The sequence below is a fragment of the Pelophylax lessonae genome (genome assembly GCF_965119305.1).
Source record: "Pelophylax lessonae genome assembly, chromosome: 2".
Classification (NCBI taxonomy): Eukaryota; Metazoa; Chordata; class Amphibia; order Anura; family Ranidae; genus Pelophylax; species Pelophylax lessonae.
In genome coordinates this window covers 473,386,310-473,413,983 of record NC_138769.1, presented here as the reverse complement: position 1 = coordinate 473,413,983, position 27,674 = coordinate 473,386,310, and the positions used below count along the sequence as shown (strand labels likewise).

The 27,674-nt window shown below is 42.7% G+C and overlaps 1 protein-coding gene across 4 annotated transcripts in view; it reads left to right on the top strand.

Moving 5' to 3' along the window:
- MYO16 (myosin XVI) overlaps positions 1-27,674 on the top strand; it is a 539,163-nt gene that overhangs the window by 338,016 nt on the left and 173,473 nt on the right. For all 4 annotated transcript variants that reach the window (XM_082247038.1, XM_082247037.1, XM_082247039.1 and 1 more), the window contains exons 16-17: positions 11,394-11,541; positions 21,131-21,233. In XM_082247038.1, the coding sequence (XP_082103164.1) occupies positions 11,394-11,541; positions 21,131-21,233 (251 nt within the window). The remainder of the gene's footprint in view (positions 1-11,393; positions 11,542-21,130; positions 21,234-27,674) is intronic.

Here is a 27,674-nt window from a genome sequence, read left to right as displayed (position 1 = left end):
CTGACCAAATCTTCAACTGTTTACAGAAATACAGCCTCAAACTTCCAAGGAACCTCTGCAATGGTTTTATTGCTCCCCGGCCCTTTGGTGAACAAACTGCTTCCTGCTACAGCCAAATATTTTAGGTTTTGACTTATTAGTTCAGAGCACCTGCTGCTATTTTTCTGCACCCCAGTTCCTATGTTTTTGTGCATAGTTAAGTTGATTAGCCATGTTTCGAAATTGAAGGTATGGTTCTTTGACCACAATTCTTTCATGAAGATGACTTCTGGCCAGACTTCTCTGCACAGTAGATGGGGGTACCTGGGTCCCACGGGTTTCCCCAAGTTCTTTTCTGATGGCACTGCTGGACATCTTTCAATGTTGAAGAGAAGTAAGCATGGTGTGCTCATCTACTGCATTAAGTATCCTTGACTGACCACTGTGTCTGTGGCCCTCAATGTTGCCTGTTTTAATGTGCTTCTTCAAAAGAGCTTGAACAGCACATTTTGAAACTCCAACCTGCTTTGAAATCTATACCTGAGAGAGACTTTGCTGATGCAGTATAACTACCTTGTGTCTTGTTGCTGTGCTTAGCCTTGCTATGGTGTATGAATTGTGATATGAAATTGTCTTACACAACCTCACCTTAGTAGCAAAGTTTGGCTTTTTCTTACCCAGTTTTAAGCCTCCTACACACCCATTTCTGTTTCAGTTAATGACTAGGTGTTTCAACCTACATATGGAATTGATGATCTTTAGCACCTGCTTGGTATATTTGATTAATTATACACTTGACTTGAAACCCCTGAAGGTGTGCAAACTAATGCTGGTTTGAAGCCAAAGGGTAGTCACACCAATAATAAAAAAACAATAAAAATACATATTTTTGAAAGTTTTCTTACATTTTTTGTTCTAAAAAAGAAAATACATGCAAAAACATGCCTTTTAAAGCATCTTCCAACTCTACCTAAAACAGGGTAAAAAATACACCTAGAGCAGCCTTTCTTAACCAGACTTTAATTAAACTTCAAGGTTCTAACAGAGGGTGCTACGCATTCCTTGATCAACTAGAAATTTCTACCTTTCAGATAAGTCACCAGTGGCACAATGATCTTTCCTGCTTATCTGTGAGGAGGACATTCTTCCCACGCTAACCTCAAATGTAAGAAGCATTCCTTGAACTGACTAAAGAGGCCCTTCTGAACTGACCACCAATGTAAAGGGTACCTCCTTCTAAAGACTGCCGATATCTGGGATCCTTCTAAAAAATGACTATCAATGTAAGGGAGCATCTAACTGAGAAATAATATAAGGCGGCACTGCATTCACCACTAATGTAAGGGGAACTACACTGACCACATGTGTATATGAGTATTCCACTGATCATTATTGTAGGGGGGAGGCACTTTTCCACTAATCCCAATGCAATGGAGCATCTTTTCACTAACCACCAGTCTAAAGACTGGAAAGCACTACAATGCTTACAGTTTTATTTTAAGGCAATATTATTTGTTTAATTTCATTTTTATTACTGAAACTATTTAATTATTATATATATATATATACATAATAGCAGAGCGTACCAGAGAGAACCGGGAAAAGTCCTGTTTGGGGTTTATACATCCCCCAGGCACCTAACATACACCTTTTAGGATCTCTGATCCATGATCCAGTTTGGATCTTGTTCCTCTCCCCCAGGCCAATATAAACTCACCTGAGACAGACAGCCAGTGCTCTCTCTGCCTGGGAAATCAGACAACGTTTGTCTATGAGAGCAGAAGGTCAGTAATACTGTCAGATTGTGTCTGTGGAAGCTGACAAGCGGTAGGCTTGCTCAGCCTGTTAGCGAGGGCCTGCATTGTGTATAGTAAGTGCCACGCCACAGCTAGGTTTTTGTTTTGTTACTATTTCTCCTGCTTGTTTTTCCTTAAAAACACTGTGCAGCACTTGTATATAGACTTGTATATAGCACCAATAAAGACCGCACTGTTTGTCACTACCTAACTGGAATTTGGTATCTGTGCCTGAAAGACTGCTTAGCCCAGGGAGATTTGTACCTGCTACCTGTTCCCCAACTAACATATGGTGGAGGATGCGGGCAGTGGTAGTAAGTTACTAATTAAAGAGCCAGTAGCTGGAGTGACTGAACATGGAGGAAATCCTCAAACAGTTGGTGTTATCAAATGCTGCACAGCAGCAAGCAAACTCTTTGCTTCAACAACAGATTGGTGCTGTACAAGAACAAACCCAGTTGATGTTTGAAAGCTGGCAAGTGCTGCAGAAGCATACAGAAAGGCGCTGGCTGAGGTGGTGCAGACACTTGCACAGGAGTCTGCTGCTAAAACTGAATGGGTTAGTGACAGCTCCTCAGCCATCCATGTGGGTTGCTTCCTGTCAAAGATGACTGCTGACAATGACCCAGAGGCCTTTCTGGTTACATTTGAGAGAACAGCTGAGAGGGGAGGCTGGCACAAAACCCAGTGGGCAGGACTGATTGCTCCCTTACTTACTGGGGGATCGCAGAAGGCCTATTATGATTTGGAGTCCGTGGATGCAAGAGAGTATGAGAAGGTCAAGCAGGAAATCCTGGCATGTCTCTGTGTTACCTTGGCCGTTCAAGCCCAGCGGGTCAACAGCTGGTCCTTCCAAGATGAGAGGCCCCCAAGAGCACAGATGTTTGACCTAATCCACCTGGGGCGAAAATGGCTACAGCCAGAGTCCTTGTCTGGGCAACCAATTGTGGAGCGTGTGGTCATGAAACGGTTCCTGAGGTCATTACAAAATCCTCTGCAGAAGTGGGTGAGTCAAGGAGATCCCAAGTCGGCGGAAACCTGGCAGAGCTTGTTAAGAGGAACTATGCTGCAGAGAGCCTGGTCACCACCCCTACAACCGCACTGGCTTTCCACCCAAAACCACGGTCTCCCCAGGCAACCGGTAAGACTGTTCCAGGGGAAGTGGGTGGTCAGCATGGCAAGGAGACAGGGGGGAGGATTTTTGGTGCCAGAGCTGAAGTTTGGCGTCCCAAACAAGGGAAGCCATTGCCTGTCATAAAATCAAACTGGGGCAACATCAGGTGTTTCCATTGCCAGGAAGTGGGACATGTTGCAGCAAACTGTCCATTGACAGATGAACCCATGCAGTGTGACATGTCTCTTAGAAGGCAGTCTATGTTTGCTGCTGTTTCATGTGCTGCAGCGCCAAGTGTAGGAAAACACATATGCCAAACGACTGTTAATAATAAGCCTATTGGGACCTTGCTGGACTCGGGAAGTCTGGTGACTTTGGTTAAAGCAGAAATGGTTGAAACTGTGAAATGAAATTCTAAGAAGGTTGCTGTGATCTGTGTACAAAGTGATACTCGGGAGTATCCTATAGCTACTGTTAGCTTTAAAACTGATTTAGGTACGGTGACCCATCCAGTCGGACTTGTGTCCCACTTAGTGCATGAGGCTATCATTGGTAGAGACTTCCCTAAGTTTTGGGAACTGTGGGACTGTCCCGACTCAGTCACAGTAACTGACTCAGTGGCGGAGCCAGAACTCCTGGCCAGCACCGACCATATGGGTTCAAGGGATTCCTCTCAAGGTTCCCCGGATTTTCCTTTCTCTGTTATGGCAGGAGAATTGGAGGAGCCTGAAAAGTCCCCACAGCCACTGAAGGTGGACAACCTTCTGCTGACCCTGAGACTTCATTGGAGTTTGCTGATCTTAACGTGCACAAGGAAAACTTTGGTACCGAGCAGAGAAAAGACCCTACCCTTGCCAGGGCCTGGGAGAATGTAGTAATGTTTAATGATGTACCTGTCGAACCAGGGAACAGGCCCTGTTTTCCTTTTTTCAGCAGCAATGAGAATTTATTGTATCATGTATATAAAAAGAATAATGAAATTTCTGAACAGTTGGTGGTCCCTAAGCCTTACAGACGAGTGGTGCTGGAATTGGCTCATGGACACTTACTAGGAGGTCATTTAGGGGTTGAAAAGAACCACTGAAATGGTGTTACGCAGGTTTTACTGGCCTGGCATATAGAAAGATATTGACAATTATTGTCAATCCTGTCCTGTGTGTCAGATGTCAGCCCCACCACCCCACTTCCGAAGTCATTTAGTGCCCTTACCCATTATTGAAGTGCCCTTTGAGAGCATCGTCATGGACCTCGTAGGTCCACTCCCCAGATCTGCCCAGGGTCATCAACACATTCTTGTAATCATGGATTATGCTACCCGTTACCCCGAGGCAGTTCCCTTACGCACTGCATCCACTAAGAACATTGCTAAGGAGTTGTTCATGATGTTCAGTCACGCTGGGATCCCTAAGGGGGTCCTTACGGACCAGGGCACCCCATTTATGTCACAAATAACTAGAGGGTTGTGCAAGTTATTTAAGGTGACCCAGTTGCGAACCTCCGTATACCACCCTCAAACTGATGGCTTGGTAGAACGCTTCAATAAAACATTAAAGACTGTTAAAAAAGGTTGTGGACAAGGATGGAAAAAACTGTGACTTCTTTATTCCGTACTTGATGTTCGCCATCAGGGAAGTACCCCAGTCCTCTACGGGATACTCTCCGTTTCAATTGCTTTATGGGAGACACCCTCTGGGACTCTTAGACATAGCCAAGGAAACCTGGGAGGGGGAGCAGACACCCCACAAAAGTGTCATTGAGCACATCGCTCAAATGCATGACAGGATTGCAGCGATCATGCCTATGGTAAAAGAACACTTACTGCAGGCCCAGGCAGCCCAACAGAGAATATACAACAGGGGAGCCCGACTCCGTGTCTTCTCACCTGGTGACAGGGTCCTGGTGTTAGTTCCCACTGTTGAGAGCAAGTTCCTGGCTACGTGGCAGGGTCCCTTCGAAGTATTGGAAAGACTTGGGGAGGTAAATTATAAAGTGCATCAACCAGGAAAAAGGAAGCCAGAGCAGATTTACCATATAAATCTGTTAAAGCCCTGGAAGGATAGGCTGGCCTTGACTGCGAGGTCAGTCCCTGTAACATCTAGGGGTACTGAGTCCCCTCTGGTCCCTGAGGTCATGATTCCAGACACCCTGTCTTATTCCCAAAAACAAGAAGCTAGAGAGTTCCAGATAAGGAATAGAGAGAAATTTTCAGAGTTACTTGTTATGACTTCAGCCGTTCAGCATGATATTGTTACTGAACCTGGGGTCCGTGTCAAGCTCAAACCGTACCAAATTCCCGAAGCTAGGAGAAAGGACATTAGTGATGAAGTAAAAAGGATGCTGGAGCTAGATGTCATTGAGGAATCCAATAGTGACTGGTCTAGCCCCATTGTTTTAGTCCCAAAACTGGATGGTGCTTGGAGGTTTTGTAACGACTTCAGAAAACTTAATGCAGTGACAAAGTTTGACATGTACCCAATGCCCAGGGTGGACGAACTTATAGACAGACTTGGCAAAGCCCGCTACCTAACTACTTTGGACTTGACCAAAGGATATTGGCAAATACCCCTGACTGGTAGCGCCAAAGAAAAGACTGCGTTTGTGACCCCAGAGGGTTCATTTCAGTACAAAAAAATGCCTTTTGGGTTGCAAAATGCCCCTGCAACATTTCAGAGGGCCATGGACAGGACCCTAAGACTTCCCCGACAGTATGCAGCAGCCTATCTGGACGATATAGTGGTACATAGTACTGACTGGGAGTCTCACTTAACCCATGTACAGGCCGTTCTTGATTCCCTCTTCAAGGAAGGTTTTACAGTGAACCCTAAAAAATGTGGCATTGGTTTAGAGGAAGCCAGGTATTTGGGCTACACTATTGGTTGTGGAGTCATTAAACCTCAGTTAAACAAAGTAGAAGCCATCCAAGAATGGCCACGTCCTGTAAACAAGAAGCAGGTCAGAGCCTTTCTTGGGATGGCAGGGTACTATAGGAGGTTTATCTAGAATTTTGCAACTCTAGCTGCCACACTGACTGACCTACGAAAGGGAAAGAATCAGTAATGGGAAAATGGCCCCCAATAGCAGAGGAGTCTTTCCAAGTCTTAAAGAAAGCTCTTTGTGCACAGCCAGTGTTGTACTCCCCTGATTTCTCAAAGGATTTCTTGGTTCAGACGGATGCGTCTGATGTAGGTATTGGGGCAGTATTGTCACAGGTACACAATGGGGAAGAACACCTTGTGGTGTAACTGAGCAGAAAGCTTAATGAACACGAGAGAAAGCATGCAGTCATTGAAAAGGAATGTTTAGCCATAAAGTGGGCCTTGGACGCGCTAAGGTACTATCTGTTAGGGCGCCAGTTTGATTTGATAACTGACCATGCTCCTCTGAAATGGATGGCCCAAAAGAAGGAGATTAATATATACGGGTATATACGGCTCTACAAGATTACTCCTTCACTGTAAAACACTGTATAACACAGGCCATGTGTTGAGATGGGGAATGGGGAATGTAGATGCCCTGTCCCGGGTCCACTTCTGTTGGGCCACATGTGTTCCAACCCTGGGGTTGAAACAAGGTGGGGGGGGGGGGTTATGTAGCAGAGCATCCCAGAGAGAGCCAGGAAAAGTCCTGTTTGGGGTTTATACATCCCCCAGGCACCTATCATACACCTTTAGGGATCTCTGATCCATGATCCAGTTCAGATCTTGGTCCTCTCCCCCAGGCCAATTTAAACTCACCTGAGAAAGACAGCCAGTGCTCTCTCAGCCTGGGAAATCAGACAACATTTGTCTATGAGACCAGAAGGTCAGTAATACTGTCACGCCACAGCTAGGTTTTTGTTTTGTTATTATTTCTCCTGCTTGTTTTTCCTTAAAGCACTGTACAGCACTCGTATAAAGACTTGTATATAGCACCAATAAACACCACACTGTTTGTCACTACCTCACTGGAATTTGGATTCTGTGCCTGGAAGACTGCTTATCCCAGGGAGAATTGTACCTACTACCTGTTCCCCAACTTACATTATATATATGTATATATATATATATATATATATATATATATATATATATATATATATATATATATATATATATGTATATATATATTGTTGTATAGAGCAACTTTGGGTGTCAAATGCACTAAGTACATCACATTCCTTATTCTTTTATTCTTATAATATTCAGTTCACAGTAGTACCTTGTAGGTTAATAGCAGGTTTCCTAAGACCAGAATGTTAGGGTTTCTCTGTGTTAAGGTTTGTAATTATATACCATTTAAATATGTTATATTAATTAATGAATATGTTATGAAGACTGTATTACTGACTATGTTATGAAGACTGTATTAATCCACTATCAAAGGTTTGAAAAGATTCTTAGTTACAGACAAATGTAAAGGTTATAATGTGTGTTATGGAATACACTTGCTATAAAACCTAGAGCTCATTACCACTGCAGTTACACCTCAGGCTTGTTAGTACAAACCTATCAGTTCAATAGCATTTATTGACAACATAGCAGGGTCAAGGCCAGTAGACTGACAACAGTAGTGTGAGCTCTTCATTGTTAAATGACAAAGCATTATACATCTGAGACCTATATTGACGAATACTACATTGTATTAATGGCACAGACATTTAACAGAATGCCCTGATCAATTAATCAGCAAAATTAATAAAGAGCCACTAAAGACATTTCCAATTAAATAGTAACAACTAACACAAATAAACTTGGAAGAGGAGGGCAGTACAGAAGAAGAGTTAAATTGCTGTGGATTTTACCCCTTAAACTGTACCTTTAACAGAAGAACTGAGGGGTACAGATTAAATGCTTTCCTAATGCAAAAGGTTCAGTAAGATCAGCCCCTTTTCAAGCACAACTAATTAGAACGTCAGGGCTAATTTTTTTGGTTGTGGTGTGTCACTGACCTGTATGATTGTAGTGCTGCTTTAAAGACCAATTTGCATATATAACTACAGTGGATAGCGCACAAATACAAAAGGAGTGATTTTCAAATATTACAAGGCTACTGAGACCTGAACAAAATGAGAAAAAATGGGGATTTGGTCACACTATATGGCCAAATCGTGCTTAAGCCCACCACTGCGTCAAAGTACCCAATTATCAGTGTGTCCTATACTATCCATAAAATGAAGGATAAATCCCACCACTCTTAACCATGGGAGATACTTACTCCCTACATGGGAGAAATGTGCTAGCTGCAGAAAACACTGCTTAAACTACAATATACAGGGACTCCTCCTATATCTGCTTACTAGTGGACACTGATAATGAAGTACTTGTGTGGGAGATTGGAGCAGGACTCAAGGACTCAATGTGTAACAAACAGACAAAGGGTTGGGGGAGCACACCCTAAACTTGAATTTCTAAAGCTGTTGCTGCGTTAAAGACCAATATGCATATATAACTACAGTTGATAGCGCACAAATGCAAAAGTAAGCCCACCACTGAGTCAAAGTACCCCATTATCAGTGGGTTCTACACTATTCATAAAATGAAGGATAGATCCCTCCTCTCTTAACCATGGGAGATACTTACCCTTTACATGGGGTATATGTGTGTGTGTGTGTGTGTGTATATATATATATATATATATATATATATATATATATTTCTCATGATTCTCATTTTTCAGAGAATTTTAATAACACAAAAACCTTTCTTTCACTCATGGTTAGTGTTTGGCTGAATTCATTTATTATCATTCAACTGTGTTTACTCTTTTTAAATTATAATGACAACAGAAACTACCCAAATGACCCTGATCAAAAGTTTACATACCCTGGTGATTTTGGCCTGATAACATGCACACAAGTTGATACAAAGGGGTTTGAATGGCTATTAAAGGTAACCATTCTCACCTGTGATCTGTTTGCTTGTAATTAGTGTGTGTGTATAAAAGGTCAATGAGTTTCTGGACTCCTCCTGGACAGATCCTTGCATCTTTCATCCAGTGATGCACTGACGTTTCTGGATTCTGAGTCATGGGGAAAGCAAAAGAATTTTCAAAGGATCTGGGGAAAAGGTAGTTGAACTGTATAAAGCAAGAAAGGGATATAAAAAGATATCCAAGGAATCGAGAATGCCAATCAGCAGTGTTCAAACTCTAATCAAGAAGAGGAAAACAAGGGGTTCTGTTGAAACCAAACCTCGGTCAGGTAGACCAACTAAAATTTCAGCCACAACTGCTAGGAAAATTGTTTGGGATGAAGAAACTCAATAGCGTAAAACCATTTAAAATCACTGATTTATTAAAATCATTAAGAAATTTTTCAAGGTGTCATCCTTACCCTAGGGAACAAATTCCTTTTTTCTATGTGTGCCTATGTAACGCTCCTGCGTTTTTGTTATAGGCTGGATTTGCAGCTGCAAAATCTCCACTCAGTAGTCATGTAGAGATGTGTTGAATACCAGATCCAACTCTCCAGGACTCATCACCGTGGGCCTGTCAGCTTCAACATACAGATATATGCACACTCAATTAGATGTTCCTGGAGTGATAGGATGTATATGATAGTATGAAGGTGATGTGCTGAAGGGACAGGTGTGAACAGTGACAAGGATGGTAAGCACTTGATAGGTTTGTACAGAAGAGTTCAAGATGGTATTTAGGAATGCAGATAGGTTAATATCGAGTATGCTAACAGGTGGTGAGGACAGCAGATGACAAATACAGGATAGACTAACCCAGTGCAAGGATAGATAGTAGTAGACAGGAGAGCTAGCAATCTATGCAGCAGTGCAGATGATAGATGGTAGTAGACAGGAGAGCTAGCAATCTATGCAGCAGTGCAGATGATAGATGGTAGTAGTCTCAAGAGCTAGCAATCTATGTAACAGTGCAGATGATAGGATAGTATGGATAGATAGTAACAGTCCTTAATGCAATAGTATTAGTGTAAGTTATGGAGGTTTCCCCTGCGGGGTACTTATCACTATAGTATAGTAGTAGAAGGGTCCGGTGATGAGGAAGTGATCCAGTAGCGAGATACAGGGATCAGTAGCGAGGTTCGGGTCTGAGGAAGTGATCCTGGTAGCGAGATACAGGGATCTGTAGCGAGGTTCCACAGCGAGACACGCTTGTAAGCATAGATGCAAGGCAGGTTGAACGAACATGTGAGTGAGAACGCCGGCGGTTGAAATAGCCGCTCTGCGGCGCTCAGTGATGACAGCATCGGTCTTAAAGGTGTATGCGCACCTACCAGAAGAGAATGGTGGGACGCATACACGGAATGGAAAGTGGAATAAGGGTACCAGAGGTACCAGAACATTACAGCCTATTGCCTCCGGCTGCAAAGCAAAAGCTGCGAAAAGTCCAGGCAAACACGATGATGTCAGCGTCCTAAGCCCCACCCTACCAGTGTCGTCATGCAACGTCCTAATGTATGAATGATGAAACTAGTAGCGTGGAGCTTAGGACGCTTGCCTAACTCGTGCTTGCGGCTTTTGCTTTGCAGCCAGAGGTGATAGGCACACAAGGAAACAAGGTGTTTGTTCCCCAGTGTCGGGATGACACTTGAAAAATGTAAGTGTTCCTAATGCTTTTAATAAATCAGTGATTTTAAATGGTTTTACGCTATGGAAATTCTTCCTTACTCTTTTTAAAACCTCATCATGTAATACCGTGTCTGGGTTGGAAGAGTGATTGGCGAGAGGGTACATCAGAAGCAACAGCGCGGAGATTCTTTCTGTCTGATTTTTTACATAGAGCGATTCTGCTGTATTATAATTTGACCAGCCATTCCTTCTGGTTAGTCAGTTTGGGCGAGTGGTGAAAGAGCACACGGGGTTTTTCTACACGATTAAGATTTCCAGTGCTTGGATCTCTGTTCACCTCTTTTGGACTTTGTGTTTTTGGATCACTTATGATTTTTCTGGATCACTTCATGAACCTAAATAATGAACAAGAAAGCATTTATTTTGCACTAAGCACTTTTTATCATAGTGATAACATACACTGTTTTGCACTTTGTTTAAGCATTTTGCACTCACAGAGATTGTTTGTTTAACAATATGCAGCACTTTTTTTTATATAAATATACATTAATTGATACACTTTTGATATATATTGCATACAATTGTATATAATTGTTGGGTGTATGATACTACACACAGTCTATCGATACACTATTCTTTGAGGGAGTGGGGGTATAATATTAGGTTGTGGAATTATAGATCTGTGCTGCATGTTTCCTTTTTTTTTTCACAATATTTTATATTTATCTGACCATAGAAAATATGTACAAACCACTATGCATTGCCTTTAGCCTTTTTTTTCCAAAAGGGTGAAGCTAATTTATTGTGTTATATCTCAAATGTATTTCTTGACATATTCTGGGGAAAAAAGAACCTTATTGTACAATGTAAATGTGATTCATGTCATTCTGATGGATAATTTTCATTCAGGGATTACCTGAGTATGGAAGTTCATTCTCTAAACTAAATGCTAAAACAGTTTCTCACACAAATCTTTTACAATTCTAGCCAGACTGTACACATATATGCTGGAGAAGACCCGTCTCATCACTCAAGCTCAAGGCCAAAGCAACTTCTTAATATTTTACCTGATGATGGATGGCCTGTCTGCTGAAGAGAAATATAATCTGTATCTCAGGAGCACATCAGCACATAGGTAATGTACACCCTCTTCATGTTTGTCACATACCTGGTAGATGAGCCTGACATGAGGAGGAAGGCCTCTCTTACACCTCTGACTCGGGGGGCCCTTGATAGAGCAGACACTTAGTGCAGGAGTACAGAGTGGCATTAGTGCATATTGGTCTTGATAGCAGTAGGGCTGAACGGACTCTCTGGATCAAGCACGGGAAGACTATCAGTATTCCACAGTGGATGGACACCAGCAAGCAGGACACAGGAGCAGGGTGGCACTGAGGACAGCAGACAGGTACAGGCTGGTACTAGACAGGCAATGAGCAGACGCCAGAGGAATATAGGCAGAAGTTTGCATCAGGCAGTGAAGGAGGGCAAGATCAGTGTCATGTCATACATAGGCAGATGGATCATGTGCAGATGCATAGGCAGGATGGAAGTCAGGATACAGGCCGTGTAGATAATAGATTAATGGAGCAGCAGCAAGGGGCACAGGCAGAAGCAAGGTCAGAGGCAGGCCGGGGTCAGTGCAGGTGGAGTACTGGAGTAGTCAAGACAAGCCAGGTAGGTAGCAGTGGTCAGATGCAGAGTAACAGGTTGCAGATATGCACGGTAATGCTGTAGAAAGACAGCACAGAAGCATAGCACAGGTTTAGTTTAAAAAACCCGCTTGGCACCAATGCAAGCAACAGATGAGCGTGCGTAAGCACGAACATGCATATGAGCACATGCATATTTCTACATGCATGCGAAGGAACACAAATTAGCCTGTGTCTATGCACAGGACGCTGTTCAGAAAAGCCATCTAGCCTGCTAGTATGACCTTCCTGACATTGCCGCCTCCCAATGGATAGCCTCCAGATGCCCTACTGGATTATCTTCTCAGGGTGGGCACGACTGAATATTCGAATACGTCTCTTGACAAGGATATTGTTTTCAGACTCTCAGGAGTTCTATTCAGGGCCATACCCCTTCTATTTATTCAGGTATTAAATTTGATTCCTTCTCTTTCTACAATCCAGAATTACTTCAGCTTCATGTTCCTCTTCCCCATTAACTATTACGGGCTAAAGTGGACTAGTATTTGGGTAAGAAAAGGATCTGGGATTGCAGGCTTCAGTCTTGTTACAGGAAAGACAGAGTGAAACTTGAAAGAACCTGGCAACATAACTGATCCTCCTTTTAACTGGAAATGGCCCCACATATTTTGGTCCAAGGTTCCTTAACAGACAGGCCAACTTTAAGGTTTCTGTAGATAACCACATCTTTTACAAATTTTGCTAATCCCTAATCGCTATGCTGGTTTATTTTTAACATACTGATCTGAGTTTATTCCTGTTGGAGGTTTTGGTTTCACATTTCTTACAAGTTCAGGAGAAAATGACTTGCATACATGATAAAAAATAAATAAATAAATTAACCAGCCAGGACATCTTGTGATTTGTACCAAAGACAAGTGTATTGTTTTCTGTACTGAGCTTGTGTTTTCACATCAAACACTTCTAACTACAAGGTAGCAGTGCCTGTTATACCGATTACATTGTTCCACTGGCCTTTCGTAATAGCATGACAAATGTGAAAACTAAACAAAACGGAGAACTCTGCAGCTTGAAACCTATGATTTTCTTTATTTAGGCAGGCATGCAATTAGCCTAGAATTCGGCTAACACTGGCTGCTTCTATTTATGCACAAAATTGTACGTATTGTAAACAACACGTCATATGTGCAGAAGATAAACATTGCTACTCTGGTAATTTGTAGAAAATCATTGTGTGATGCAAAAGCGTGCTCAGCCATGGATGTAAGGAAATAGATTACTGGTGGCAAGAAAAAGCATTTTTTTTACATTTTCAGTATACTAATAACGTTAAAATTCCTACACAGATATAAAATTACAGACACGGGTTTCTATATATAACAGTTAATAATTGTTGAAATATAAAGCATACATCAATAAGAGTGTTAAAATGGACAACAGACTAAATCATATACAGTAGATGGATATCAGCACTACTCCACATCCACCAATCAGAATCCAACTTTATTATTTAGGTTATTGTTCGAGACAGGCATAAATTTATTTGACAGATGTGATAAACGAGCATCTCTATTATTCTATTATCATTTTTCTGTTTTTGTCTGTATCTGGGGACACTTAGGGAACACGATGTGGCATTTATACCTACCTTATGTTCGTTATATGTTCTCATTCACATATCTATGCTGCATGATACCATATAGTAGGTTTTTTTGTTTTTTTTTTCAAATTTGACTGCAAATGTGAAAATACACTTTAAAAACTCTGTGACTTAAAAAAAAAAAAAAAAAACAGAAAAACAAAATGTTGCTGTACAGTACATGGGCAATGAATGGTCAAACTTGAGAGCATGCAAACAAGCAACACTCCACAGGCAAAAGGACAGGAGGTGATCATGATAATACGGCAAACAGGAAAATGTAACAGTATGTGGCAAAAAATGGGCAATTGTGAGAAGTAAGCTGGCAACTAATGGCCATTTGCTACAATATATAGGTGATAAACTTTCAGTTTTGAAAATACACAAAGAAATATCTGATCCTCACAATATGCTGGCAACAGATGGGCAGTAGTTGCAATATATGGGTAGTGATGAGTGAACTGGGAAAATCTCACTTCACTTCACATTTGTTGAACATTACAAAACCTGTAAACCTCAAACAGCGCTGAACCCCACTGAAGTCTATAAAACTATTTTTTTCTGGTAATTTTAGGGCCATTTTGCAAGCTTTTAGGTAGTAATGGGGCATGCTTTGCTAGGCACTGCCATGAGGGATATGTACCAATGTAAAACAGGTTTTTATGAAATACACTTCAGTGAAAAGAGGGGATTTTAATACAGCTTCAAGGGCAACATTAAAATTACACAAATAATTTGGGGGCTTGTTTACACTACTGTGTAAACTACACTACTGTTTACACAGTGCCTGGCATTATCCCACACTGGATAAATGGCGATCTCTGCAAGGGGACATAGAAAACATAGAAAAGAACAGACAATGCAAAGTGTTTAGTGCATGGGCATTGTGAATGAGATCTTAAAAAAAAAGCTTATGGACTGCCTTAACCACTTCAACTCTGGACTGCCTTAACCACTTCAGCTCCGGAAAGGTTTACCCCCCCCCCATGACCAGCCCATTTTTTGCGATACAGCACTGCATTACTTTGAATGACAATTGCGCGGTTGTGCAATGCTGTACCCAAATACAATTTATGTCCTTTTTTTTTCTAAAAAAAAATATCTTTCTTTTTTCCCACAAATATAGATTTCTTTTGGTGGTATTTGATCACCTCTGCGATTTCTATTTTTTGCACTATAAACAAAAAAGATAGACAATTTTGAAAAAATACAATACTTTACTTTCTGCTATAAATCATACGCAATAAATTATTGTAAAAAATCTAATTTCATTATCAATTTGGGCCAATATGTATTCAGCTACATATTTTTGGTTAAAAAATCCCAATAAGCATATCATTGTTGGGTTTGCAGTCTACAAACTATGGGATATATTTTTGGAATTTTTTTTTTTTTTTTTTACTAGTAATAGTGGCAATCAGCTAATTATACCGGGACTGAAATTGCGACAGACAAACCGGACACCTGAGTGACACTTTTGACACTTTCTGGGGACCAGTGAAACTAATACAGCAATCAGTGCTAAAAAATATGCACTGTCACTGTACTAATAACACTGGCAGGGAAGGGTGTTAACAGGGGCGATCAAATGGTTAAATGTGTTTCTAGGGAGTGCTTGCTAACTATGTGGGGGGTGCTTGTACCGTGGGAAGGCAGAGATCCGTGTTTATCCGTGTTTTCAGAAACACAAGATCACTGCCTTCCTTTGTTACAGAACGGCAATCTGCTTTCTTTACATTTAGATACAGTAGTGAATTTACATTTACATTTAGATACAGTACTGAATTTACATTTACATTTAGATACAGTACTGAATTTACATACAGTAGTGAATGTGGCAAAGCTTCACTTTGTAAAGAATACCCAATCAGTTGCAAGGAAAATAGAAAAAAAAAAAATTTTTGCTTGAACATGCTCGGATGATGGAAATCAGGAGAGCTTCACCGCATTCACTCAGCTCTGGGGAAAGTAAGTGCAACTGCACTTGCAAAGTGCACATTCTATTACATTTTTGTAAATCAACCCCTTAGAGTCCATTGTACTACTGAAAACCCACCTTAATTTTGCATTCTTTTGTCTACATTGCTAAAACATCCACATTTTTGTAAAGAATTTGGGAAAGCATGAAACCTCAATTTTACTTATTCCTAGATAAGATAAAAATCCATTTACAAAAAGTAAACGATTCAGATATATGGATACATGTGTAAACATTTAGTCACATTTGCTTTATTTATAAAGTTGTAAATGTGCATAGTCAGTGACTGTTGGGGGAATATTTAAATGGAAGATATTGTGTTTTTTTATTCATTTTTTTTTTCTGCTCACGGCTAGAAAATTACATAAACATTTTTATTCTGTTTTACACATATCAAATTTATTCATCGCCATTTGCACCCAGCAGGTGAGCTTTTGTTGCTTTATATTTTACACGGTTTCAGCACATGGAGCATTAATTTTTTTTAAAAAGCTAACCTCTATAAAAGATGCTTTACATGGTTGGTTGAACCACATTTACATTGTATGCTCATTTGAAAAAATAATTTTAATTCTCTGCACCCAGTCTTGTAATCCAAGCACCACTGTCACACAGCTTAGCCCGGTGTGAAACCTCCATCACAGCTACAGGACTATGGGAGAACCCAGCCACCCCTCAGCTTGCTGACAAGGAAGAAAAAAAGGAGCATAATGATGATGTCATCCCTCTGCTCACCCTGTTCTTGCCTCCTGTCATTATATTCAAAATACCTGGGTTTTTGGCACTCTCAGTGATCAGGATGAACCACACTTCAACTTTCATACCTGTTCACACCCTTTGGACCAGGGAGATTGTGTACATTTCTGCTCTGGGCCTATTTATTCAGAAATCACTTGTCATTACTTAAGTAGAGTGCTCTCCAGTTTCAGAGCTGTGGGCACAGCCTCTGATGTTAACCAGTCTCAACGATTCAGACTATGAGTAAACCTCTGGTCATGGCAAGGCTAACCTGTAATGTGACCCTTAGGCACTGTGCTGTGTATTGTGGCACTTTCCAGACCTTGAGTACTATGTTAGCCTCAGAGTGCTTGACAGGTTGAGACCCGTGGCTCTGCCTCTGGTGTTACCTAGTCCCTGAGTATGGAAAGTTGAATCACTGAAAGCTAAACTCATAATAAGTACTGTTAGGCACCATTTTGTAATGGTAACATTTAAGGCAGAAGGAACAGAGCACTGGTGCTATCCAGTCGCCTCTTGCTCCAACCTTTTCAGCCTTGAGCAAGCGACTTTACACTGCCGCTCTTGCCTTTCCAGGGCTTTGTGGATTCGCCATTCTCTGGCCTTAAGCCGCTGCTTACTTTCAGTGACTCGGTCACTTCCTGCCATCTATGAACTGCCTCAGCTTTAGCTGCTTGGGTTTGTGAATAAGTGGGGCCTTTCCTTTCCTTCCCTGTGGTATAGGTGATGTCCACTTCATGGTGCAAAATATCTCTTAATAGACTTACAGAGGAAAGGCTCACTGCATCTGGTTACTTCAACCCATACTACTCCATTGTGGATAGGTGTGGTTTCTCAGTTTCCCAAGAAGGGTCCAATGCCAGCAATCTTAATCATGGGAACCATATAATTATAGGGTTTTCCTCATCAAAGTCTTAAATAGTTTCAAAGCATGACACTGAGACTTAACATCTGTCCAAAAGTCCTTTAATATCAATTTTTTTACAGGTTAGTGCTCAATTAGTGCATCAATCTGCCCACAGGGCTTCCTAATGTGTTCTGATAACTTCCACAATTAAAAATTTTTTTTATCCCAGTGTGCCCTACCTCCAAGTGTGCCTGAGGCCCCTATTGCTATCTCTAAATCCGAGTCTTCACAGCCTTTTTATGAAAAGCCTGCATTTTAGCAGGATCTGTACAAATCAACCTTATACTTCTTTATACTGTGATTGATTCATCGTGTTCTGCCCTGCAATTTAAGGATCATCCAGTTGTTCAAGGCATAGGGTCTTTTAGAACTGTTGCTTCTAAGGCCTTTCCAATACACTCTATATAAAAATCCTTCCTCTAGGGAGCAACCCGTGAAATCATGAATTACTCCTGACCATGTGAAGGAGCTTTGTCCCTTTTGAAAGGGAGTTTATTGATAAGTGATACATTTTATAAAACAGGTGGATGGTGTTTTTACCTTAAGGGATTATACTGACTATCAGTTAAATTCCTAACTTAGGTCTCAGTTTTAGTTGCCTGGGATAACTGTAGGTCCCTTATTGGGGTTGCCTCCGTATCATCGAATTCTTACCATTGTTGTTCAACTCTCCTAAATGAAACCACTCCATTCCGAGGTTAAACCCTCATGTTCTGGAGCTTTTGGATCAATTTGTTTGAAACCCTTTTCGTTCAGCTGTGATGATCTCTTGCAAGTCTCTAAACTGGTATCTTGCATAGACGTTATGTCTGATTAGATATGTAGGGTTCTTTGGCTTCGTACATGGCATTACAAAGATACACAACATTTCATGTAATCACTTACTAAGGGTATGCTTCTCTTTAGTATCCTTGTCACTGTTATTTCTAATACCTCCAGTGCTCGGAATGTGTACCTGCCTCAACGCTGGAGATTTTGGGACAGGTCAGAGGATACTCATGCTTCCTTTACTACTACAGTAGCATTATATAAAGCTTTAGCCAGCTGTCTGGATTCTGCACCTTTTACTAACACTATATGCCTGTCTGACCAATGTGATCAAAGATATGCATCAAATGCTATGAGCATCTGCAAACTTCTCCAAGCATCATGTCTTTTTTAAATACCTTTATTTCAGCTCATAGAAAAGTAGCTGTGTATGTTTTTTTATCTCACTGTGCTAAAAGTACATAAGCTGACAGTAATACCATGAAGTACATAGCCACAAATTCAGTGGAAAAAGGTTAATAATTACTACTGCTGACAGTTAAAGTGAGGGCACTAATGGGAGCAAGCACAAACTGCTGACACTGTCACATCTGTGTCTGACAATACCCCTTGTAAGACCTTTTCAAATGTTTAAAGACTAAAAAGATTTCACTATATGGAAAGCTAAGGTTTTTGCCTAAAGAAATGTTTTAAACAATTTTAGGAATGCAAGGTTTTTGGTTCCAAATATCATCTAACTTTTAAATGCAATATAAATAAAACTAGCCTAGTGGTGTTAGGTTAGTGTTGGAGATTTAGAAAAACTGTTAATTGTCCATTCCTGTCAAAATCACACATTTATTTATTAACTTGGGTCTAGCACATATGGAGTTGAAGATAGCTACCATGCTAAATATTTATACTATAAAGACCCCACTGCTGGATAATAATAGGGGGTATCAATATCACTGTGGAAGTTACATGTACAATCCTGCTTCAGACATACACTCTGCATGAGCTTCTGTTCTTTGAGTTTTGTTAATATTTCAGGATTAGAGTTTGGCTAAGCACCAGCACTATTCAGTTTGCACCAGAACTCCCGAACATGTGAAAAGTTCAAACCCAAGCCACATACTCAAAAAAGTCTATCCTCTATGGGACCTGAACTTGAGAAATCAAAAGTCCCCATTTTGAATTCTTATATGCAAGTTATTGGTCATAAAAAAGGGTATGGGGTTCTGGGTACTGCCCTAGGGGACATGTATCAATGCAAACATTTTTTTTTAAATGATCATTTTTACAGGAGCAGTGATTTTAATGATGCTTAAAATGAAACAATAAAAATGTAAGATTCCTTTAAATATAGTGCTGGGGGGGTCCCCTTAGTCTGCCTGTAAAGTGGCACATCTGTACCATGTAGAGAACCTGCTGCTGCAAAACAAGAATGACATTAAAATTACCAGCAATACAATACCATTGCAATACAAAAATGCAAAAAATAAATGGTGTGGGGGTTTCCCGTAATCCATACCAGGCTCTTTTTCGAGCCTGCAGTAAGGAAAGGAGAGGGACAAGTGAGCCCCCCCCCCCCCCCGAACAAAAAGGCAGTTTTTGACAATCCCTTTATTAAAAATAAAGAATAAAAGTTCAGATCCAACGTCAATCATGCCGCCCGCCACCACTGCCCGACCCAAAAAAAACCCTCTGCCCATGACAAAGGCTATCCGCCAACTACCTGCTCTGCCGTTTGACAGGTATTTTAAAGGTAAGGGGCAGGGCCACCTGGCGACATCACCTAGTGGCACTGCCCCCATGTGAAATCACCGACTGGTGCATGCTGGCTCAGTGATGTCACAAGGGGGCGGTGTCACCAGGTGATGTCGCCAGGTGGCTCGTCCCTTACCAATACAAGAACTGTCAAATGGCGGAGCAAGTAGTCAGCAGTTAACCTTTGTTGCGGGTTGAGCTTTTTTTCTTTTTTCAGGTCCGGCAGTGTTGGCGGGCATCGTGATTGCCTATGGATCTACATCGGGGGACATTGTTTTTTTATTTTTAATAAAGGAATTGTCAAAAACTGTGTATGTTTTTATTTCTTTTTGATACTTTTTTGGTGAATTAGTAGAAGTATAATGTACCTCTACTCATTCACATGGGGGTCCAGGATTTGGGGGCCCCCTGTTAAAGGGAGCTTCCAGATTATGACAAACCCCCTGCCCGCAGACCTTCACAACCACAGCCCAGGGATGTGGGGAAGAGGCCCTTGTCCCCATCAACATGGGGACAAGGTGCTTTAGGGTGGGGGAGCAGAGGCCCTCCTGCCCAAAAGCACCCCCCATGGTGACGGCATGTAGTGTGGTATGGTTAAGGAGGGGGGCTGCTCACTTATTCTCTCCTCTTTCCTAGCCTGCCAGGCTGCATGCACGGAAAAGGGTCTGGTATGGATTTAGGGGGGACCCCAAGGCATTTTTCTTAATCTTGGCGTGGGGGTTCCCCTTAAAATGCATACCAGACCTAAGGGGCTTGTATAGATTTTTGGGGGGGACCCTACTCTGCATTTTTAACATTTCCCTATAGCCAGCAATGTTTTTTTTTTTCATTCATCTGTCAGTGGGTAAGCTCATTGACAACTAATGACTCATTAGCTGTTAGGGATGCCACGGCCAGCTTCCCGGCCTGCTTCTTAATAACCAGCTATTTACTGTGCCCTGATTGGGCAAAGTTTTGTCCGATCGGGGTTTAGAATGTACTGTGCAGCATGCAGTGCATTGTGGGCAAATATCCTGCCGAGCACCCCACAAATTTGGGGGTTCAAGGAATGGGCGAACAGGTGATGTTCTGGCTGAACTTTTGCTCAGCCCTAACTTCTCACCCAACAGTTTAGGATACATGATAAAACAAAGAAAATGTTTGCTTTTATTCTTAATTATTCTCTGGGACAGAGACCAGTGCGTGCTGAATGTAAAAATATACATATTTGTCTCATGTAGTAGTAAATATATCAATAAACCACAATATCTTGGTGGTTTTCCAAAGATGTTCATTATGTTATTTTTCTCTGCACAGGTATCTGAATCAGACTAAGCCAGAGGAGCTGCACAGCACACAAAACAGAGAGAAGTTTGCAAACTTCAAACAAGCGCTGAATGCACTGGGGTTCAATAGTCTTGTAAGTCAAATTTGTATGACTCTTACTGTATAAATGAAAACAAATTATGTATGTAAAAGATTCCATATTAATCAGGTGTTAGCTTTGAAGTATTCAGTTTGTTTGTTTTCTAGGTAGGAAAAATTCAGCTGCAGTTCTGTTGATCCGAGCTCAAGAACCTATGAATTTAACCAAACACAGCAGACATGAGAATATTTCTTGATTTTGCATAATGTTATACTAGATAGTATGAGGTATATTGGCCTTGATCAAGGTCAAGGTCCTGGTCAAGGCCCCTAATACGTCCAGCTTCAGCTAATCAAGTGGACTTAAAGTAAAAAAAAAAAAGAAGATTTGATATCTAGTGACATCTAGTGAGGTTTATTTTGTAGACGGTTCCTTGACAAACCTGCATCTTTTGCGTGAAAAATGCAGTGTAGATTCTGGCATGTGACTGTGGCTAGTGTGCCTATTGTGCCTAGTCATTTCTCTGTCTAAAACTTCATAGCAGTTAATTTTTTTTTTTTTTTTTTAAGATACTGCTGCATTTTACTGCTAGTCTTATGAGATTTGGGGTGAGAATTGATGATGTTAATGCTCTGGTGCTCACTTTTCTGGCTGTAGAGGGATCGTTAACTGAGGAATGGAACTGCCCTATTACATACCTGACTCCTTGCAAAGAATTTGTAATTACCACAGAAAACTTTCCTTGAGGAAACACAACACTACACAACTAGAGTTGAGCGGACACCTGGATGTCCGTGTTCAGCAGGTTCGGCCGAACTTGAAAAAAAAGTCCGGGTCCGTGTCTTGGACTTTTTCCGAACTTTACCCGGACACCGAACCCCATTGAAGTCAATGGGGACCCGAACTTTCAGGCACTAAAATGGCTCTAAAACACCAATGGAAAGGGCTAGAGTGCTGCAAATGGCAGCAAAACGTAGTTAAGAGCATGGCAAGTGCTCTTAAAAAATTCCCCTTTAACTTAATTTTTTAATAGCAGATTAGAACAGCAATCTGTAGTAAAATATAGCTGAACGCTGCACACAACAGACTGATAAAAATAGAGATTTTTTTCCTCCTCAGTGGGCTCAAGTGAGGGCAAAAAGATTGTTCACTGCACCACCCCCCACACAGCAAAATCGATGTATACTGTCCCTGCCTAACCTCTCCAGCCTGTCCCTATAATGCTCAAAAAGATCGTTCACTGCACCACCCCCCACACAGCAAAATCGATGTAGACTGTCCCTGCCTAATCACTCCAGCCTGTCCCTAAAATGCTCAAAAAGATTGTTCACTGCACCACCCCCCACACAGCAAAATCGATGTAGACTGTCCCTGCCTAATCTCTCCAGCCTGTCCCTAAAATGCTCAAAAAGATCGTTCCCTGCACCATCCCCCACAAAGCAAAATCGATGTAGACCAGGCATCACTAAATGGCGGCCCGCGGTCCGTTTCCGGCCCCCCTCCTTCCCCCTCCCGGACTGCAGCTGTCTCGCCATTTATCAGCCTGCTCTCCTTTCAGCTGTGATGATTTCTTTGCAGAGCCGACAGCGTGAGGCAGGACAGCTCTGAAGGGAGGGCGGGAACTGCCCGAGGTAAACAGCCAGTGATTGGTTGCCAAGATGAATGGCAGTCTAAGCAACCAATCACCATCTTGCAGCTTCCTTCCTCCAGACCTGCTATGCCTCGAGTTCTCCTGGCTGTGTAAGGTAGGGGAGACGTAATGTAGGAAGGGGGAGAGACACTGAGTACAGCAAAGAAGAGTACTCTAATGTGTGGGGGGGCTATGTACTCTAATGTGTGGGGGGGCTATGTACTATAATGTGTGCGAGGGCTGTGGGCTCTGATATGTGTGTGTGGGGGCTGAGGACTCTGATATGTGTGTGTGGGGCTGAGGACTCTGATATGTGTGTGTGGGGGCTGAGGACTCTGATATATGTGTGTGGGGCTGTGGACTCTGATATGTGTGTGTGGGGCTGAGGACTCTGATATGTGTGTGTGGGGCTGAGGACTCTGATATGTGTGTGGGGGCTGAGGAATCTGATATTTGTGTGTGGGGGCTGAGGACTCTGATATGTGTGGGGGGCTGTGGACTCTGATATATATGTGTGTGGGGGCTGAGGACTCTCATATATGTGTGTGTGGGGCTGAGGACTCTGATATGTGTGGGGGGCTGTGGACTCTGATATATATGTGTGTGGGGGCTGAGGACTCTGATATATATGTGTGTGGGGGCTGAGGACTCTGATATGTGTGTGTGGGGGCTGAGGACTCTGATATGTGTGTGTGGGGGGCTGTGGACTCTGATATATGTGTGTGGGGGCTGAGGACTCTGATATATGTGTGTGGGGCTGAGGACTCTGATATGTGTGTGTGGGGCTGAGGACTCTGATATGTGTGTGTGGGGGCTGAGGACTCTGATATGTGTGTGGGGCTGAGGACTCTGATATGTGTGTGGGGCTGAGGACTCTGATATATGTGTGTGGGGGCTGAGGACTCTGATATTTGTGTGTGGGGACTGACGACTCTTATATTTGTGTGGGGCTGAGGACTCTGATATGTGTGTGGGGCTGAGGACTCTGATATGTGTGGGGGGCTGTGGACTCTGATATATGTGTGTGGGGGCTGAGGACTCTGATATATGTGTGTGGGGGCTGAGGAATCTGATATTTGTGTGTGGGGGCTGAGGACTCTTATATTTGTGTGGGGCTGAGGACTCTGATATGTGTGGGGGCTGAGGACTCTCATATATGTGTGTGGGGGCTGAGGACTCTGATATGTGTGTGGGGCTGAGGACTCTGATATATGTGTGTGGGGGGCTGTGGACTCTGATATATGTGTGTGGGGGGCTGTGGACTCTGATATGTGTGGGGGGCTGTGGACTCTGATATATGTGTGTGGGGGCTGAGGAATCTGATATTTGTGTGTGGGGCTGAGGACTCTGATATGTGTGTGTGGGGGCTGAGGACTCTGATATATGTGTGTGGGGCTGAGGACTCTGATATGTGTGGGGGGCTGTGGACTCTGATATATGTGTGTGGGGGCTGAGGAATCTGATATTTGTGTGTGGGGCTGAGGACTCTGATATGTGTGGGGGGCTGTGGACTCTGATATATGTGTGTGGGGCTGAGGACTCTGATATGTGTGTGTGGGGGCTGAGGACTCTGATATATGTGTGTGGGGCTGAGGACTCTGATATGTGTGTGGGGCTGAGGACTCTGATATGTGTGTGTGGGGGCTGAGGACTCTGATATATGTGTGTGGGGGCTGAGGACTCTGATATATGTGTGTGGGGGCTGAGGAATCTGATATTTGTGTGTGGGGGCTGAGGACTCTTATATTTGTGTGGGGCTGAGGACTCTGATATGTGTGGGGGCTGAGGACTCTCATATATGTGTGTGGGGTCTGAGGACTCTGATATGTGTGGGGGCTGAGGACTCTCATATATGTGTGTGGGGTCTGAGGACTCTGATATGTGTGTGGGGCTGAGGACTCTGATATATGTGTGTGGGGGGCTGTGGACTCTGATATGTGTGTGGGGCTGAGGACTCTGATATATGTGTGTGGGGGGCTGTGGACTCTGATATGTGTGTGGGGCTGAGGACTCTGATATGTGTGGGGGGCTGTGGACTCTGATATATGTGTGTGGGGGCTGAGGAATCTGATATTTGTGTGTGGGGCTGAGGACTCTGATATATGTGTGTGGGGCTGAGGACTCTGATATGTGTGGGGGGCTGTGGACTCTGATATATGTGTGTGGGGGCTGAGGACTCTGATATATGTGTGTGGGGGCTGAGGACTCTGATATGTGTGTGGGGCTGAGGACTCTGATATGTGTGGGGGGCTGAGGACTCTATGTGTGGGGGCTGAGGACGCTGATATGTGTGGGGGCTGAGGAGTCTATGTTGGGGGCTGAGGACTCTGATATGTGTGGGGGGCTGAGGACTCTGATATGTGTGTGGGGGCTGAGGACTCTGATATATGTGTGTGGGGGCTCAGGGCTCTGATATGTGTGTGGGGCTGAGGAGTCTATGTGTGGGGGCTGAGGACGCTGATATGTGTGGGGGCTGAGGACTCTGATGTGGGGGGAATGGGGGTTAAGGCTGAGTACTGTAATGTCGGGGGGGGTGAATACTGTAATGGGGAACTGAGGACAATGTGGGGGAGCTGAGTACTGTGATGAGGGGCTGAGGCAGAGGCGTAACTAGAACCTTCAGGGCCCCGATGCAAGAAACCATGAAGGGCCCCCCAGACCCCTGGCCGGGCCCTTCCCTTCAAGCCCGGGGCTCTTCCCACTAATCCTGGGGCTCTTTACTCTCATTGCATGGCCTTTTATTATGGTCCCGCATCAGGATCCTTTCACAAGTTCTGCAGTGGGCCCCCTTCCTGCAATCTTGGGGTCTCCCCACAGTGGTGAAATGCCAGGGCCCGGTCGCAAGTGTGACCTTTGAGATCCTAGAGGTTCACCCACTGTTTTGCTACCGGGCCCCCTGGAGCATGGGGCCCGGTAGCGATTGCAACCCCTGCAACCCCTGTAGTTACGCCCCTGGGCTGAGGATAGTAATGTAGGGGAGTGGGGTTCTGTAATGAGGGGATAAGAAGGGTGTTGATGTTAAGGCGGTATGATAACACAAAGGGGATCTTGGTGAAGGGAAGGGAACTGTGATGTGCAGTGGACAATGTGGAATAGATGTAAGGATGGGATTGTGATATGGGGCTCAGTGTCACAGGTAGGTCAGCCCATTCATTTTAATGGGCTGCACTACCCATGTGAAATGCAGGAAAACAAGTCCCTGACCCTTTTTTTAAATTGCGCAGTACCAAGCTGTGCTGAAGTGTGGCGTGTTCCTCTGCGGGCCGGGAACATGTGCAGTTTCATCTGCATTCCCCAGCTGCAGAGATGGGACCGCCTAGGAGAGGGTGCTGTAATGTAAAGGATCTGAATCAAATCACAAACATGATTCGGACCTCCGCTAGAAGAAGATTTTACTAAGCGGACCTCCATGAATTTTAATTCAGTACCCCTGATGTAGACTGTCCCTGCCTAATCTCTCCAGCCTGTCCCTAAAATGCTCAAAAACTTTCCCTGCCTATGCTCCGACCTGTCCCTGCATTCTTTTTGGACACAATTTTTCACTGTCTGTCCCTAATCAGCAGCAGCCAGCACGTATGATGTGTGCTCTCTCCCTAAACTACAGCAGAATGACGCACCGCGCTGTGACTCTCAAACTTATAAAGACATGGGTCACATGCTTCAGATGGCCAATCACAGCTACTAATACATTAGTAGGCATGGCTGGGATGGCGCACACTAGTTAAACGCTTGTTGATTGGCTGTTAAAAGCCCGCCATTAAAAGCGCGCCATTACATACAAAACAGGAAATAAAATGACCGAACACGGATTTTAAACCCGAACATACAGTAAAGTTTTCGGGTCCGTGTTCGGGTAACAAAAATCCAATTATTCAGTACGAACCCGAATAATACAGTCCGTGTTCGCTCAACACTATACACAACACTTTATCACCACCTTCATCAACACTCACTTATGCTGAGGCAATGAAACAACAGTAATCAAGGGCATATAGATAACATACAGTAAATATGGATAAATCAAAAGATAACATTTCTTGAGTGTTTGCATTCAAAAAGATACATACGTTCAGGTGTAATGGATTAAGGGACATTGTAGTTTTTTGCAACAGGTGCAATGCATGCACACCAATGAGATGGGACTTAGCGGGAAGGGATGAAGTTTAGAACAATCGTGAAAATCCGTTCTTTTTTTCTCCCTCCTTTTTGACTGAAAAAGTTAAGTTTTACTTTATTCACCACAAACTACTTTGCCAAATGAACATTCACAAATGAACAGCTTCTACTTGTTTGGAAAATCAATCTAAAGCAATTTAGGACAGTCTAGTATTATTTCTGATGTGTATAACTAAAATTAACTCTTCATATTACTCCAAAACTAAAGCTTAAACTCCAGCCAGAATTAAGCTATTTTTCTACCAATAAAGCTTATTTCTGTTTTTTGTTATGCGATAATCCTCTTTATAATTATATAAAGCATCCACTTGTTAAAATGTTTTTCAACTATTTAGATATATTGCTACCATGATAACACCAATTTTTGTTCTTATGTGTGATATATTTTTATTGCAGCACCAAACAGTTGATGCTTACAAACAAATGCTTGGGCGCTTGCATGACATAAAATGAATCTGCTTGTGTCCATGTAGAACTCGTCAACATCATAGAACTATCTTGTAAAAGCATAGGCTAACGCATTCCGAGGTTTCCCCGAAGAGGGAACCCGTGAAACGTGTTAGCCTATGCTTTTACAAGATAGCCCTATGATGTTAACAAGTTCTACATAAACACAAGCGGATGAATTTTATGTTATGCAATGACCCAAGCATTTGTTTATGAGTAAGATTCTTACCTCTGATCTACCT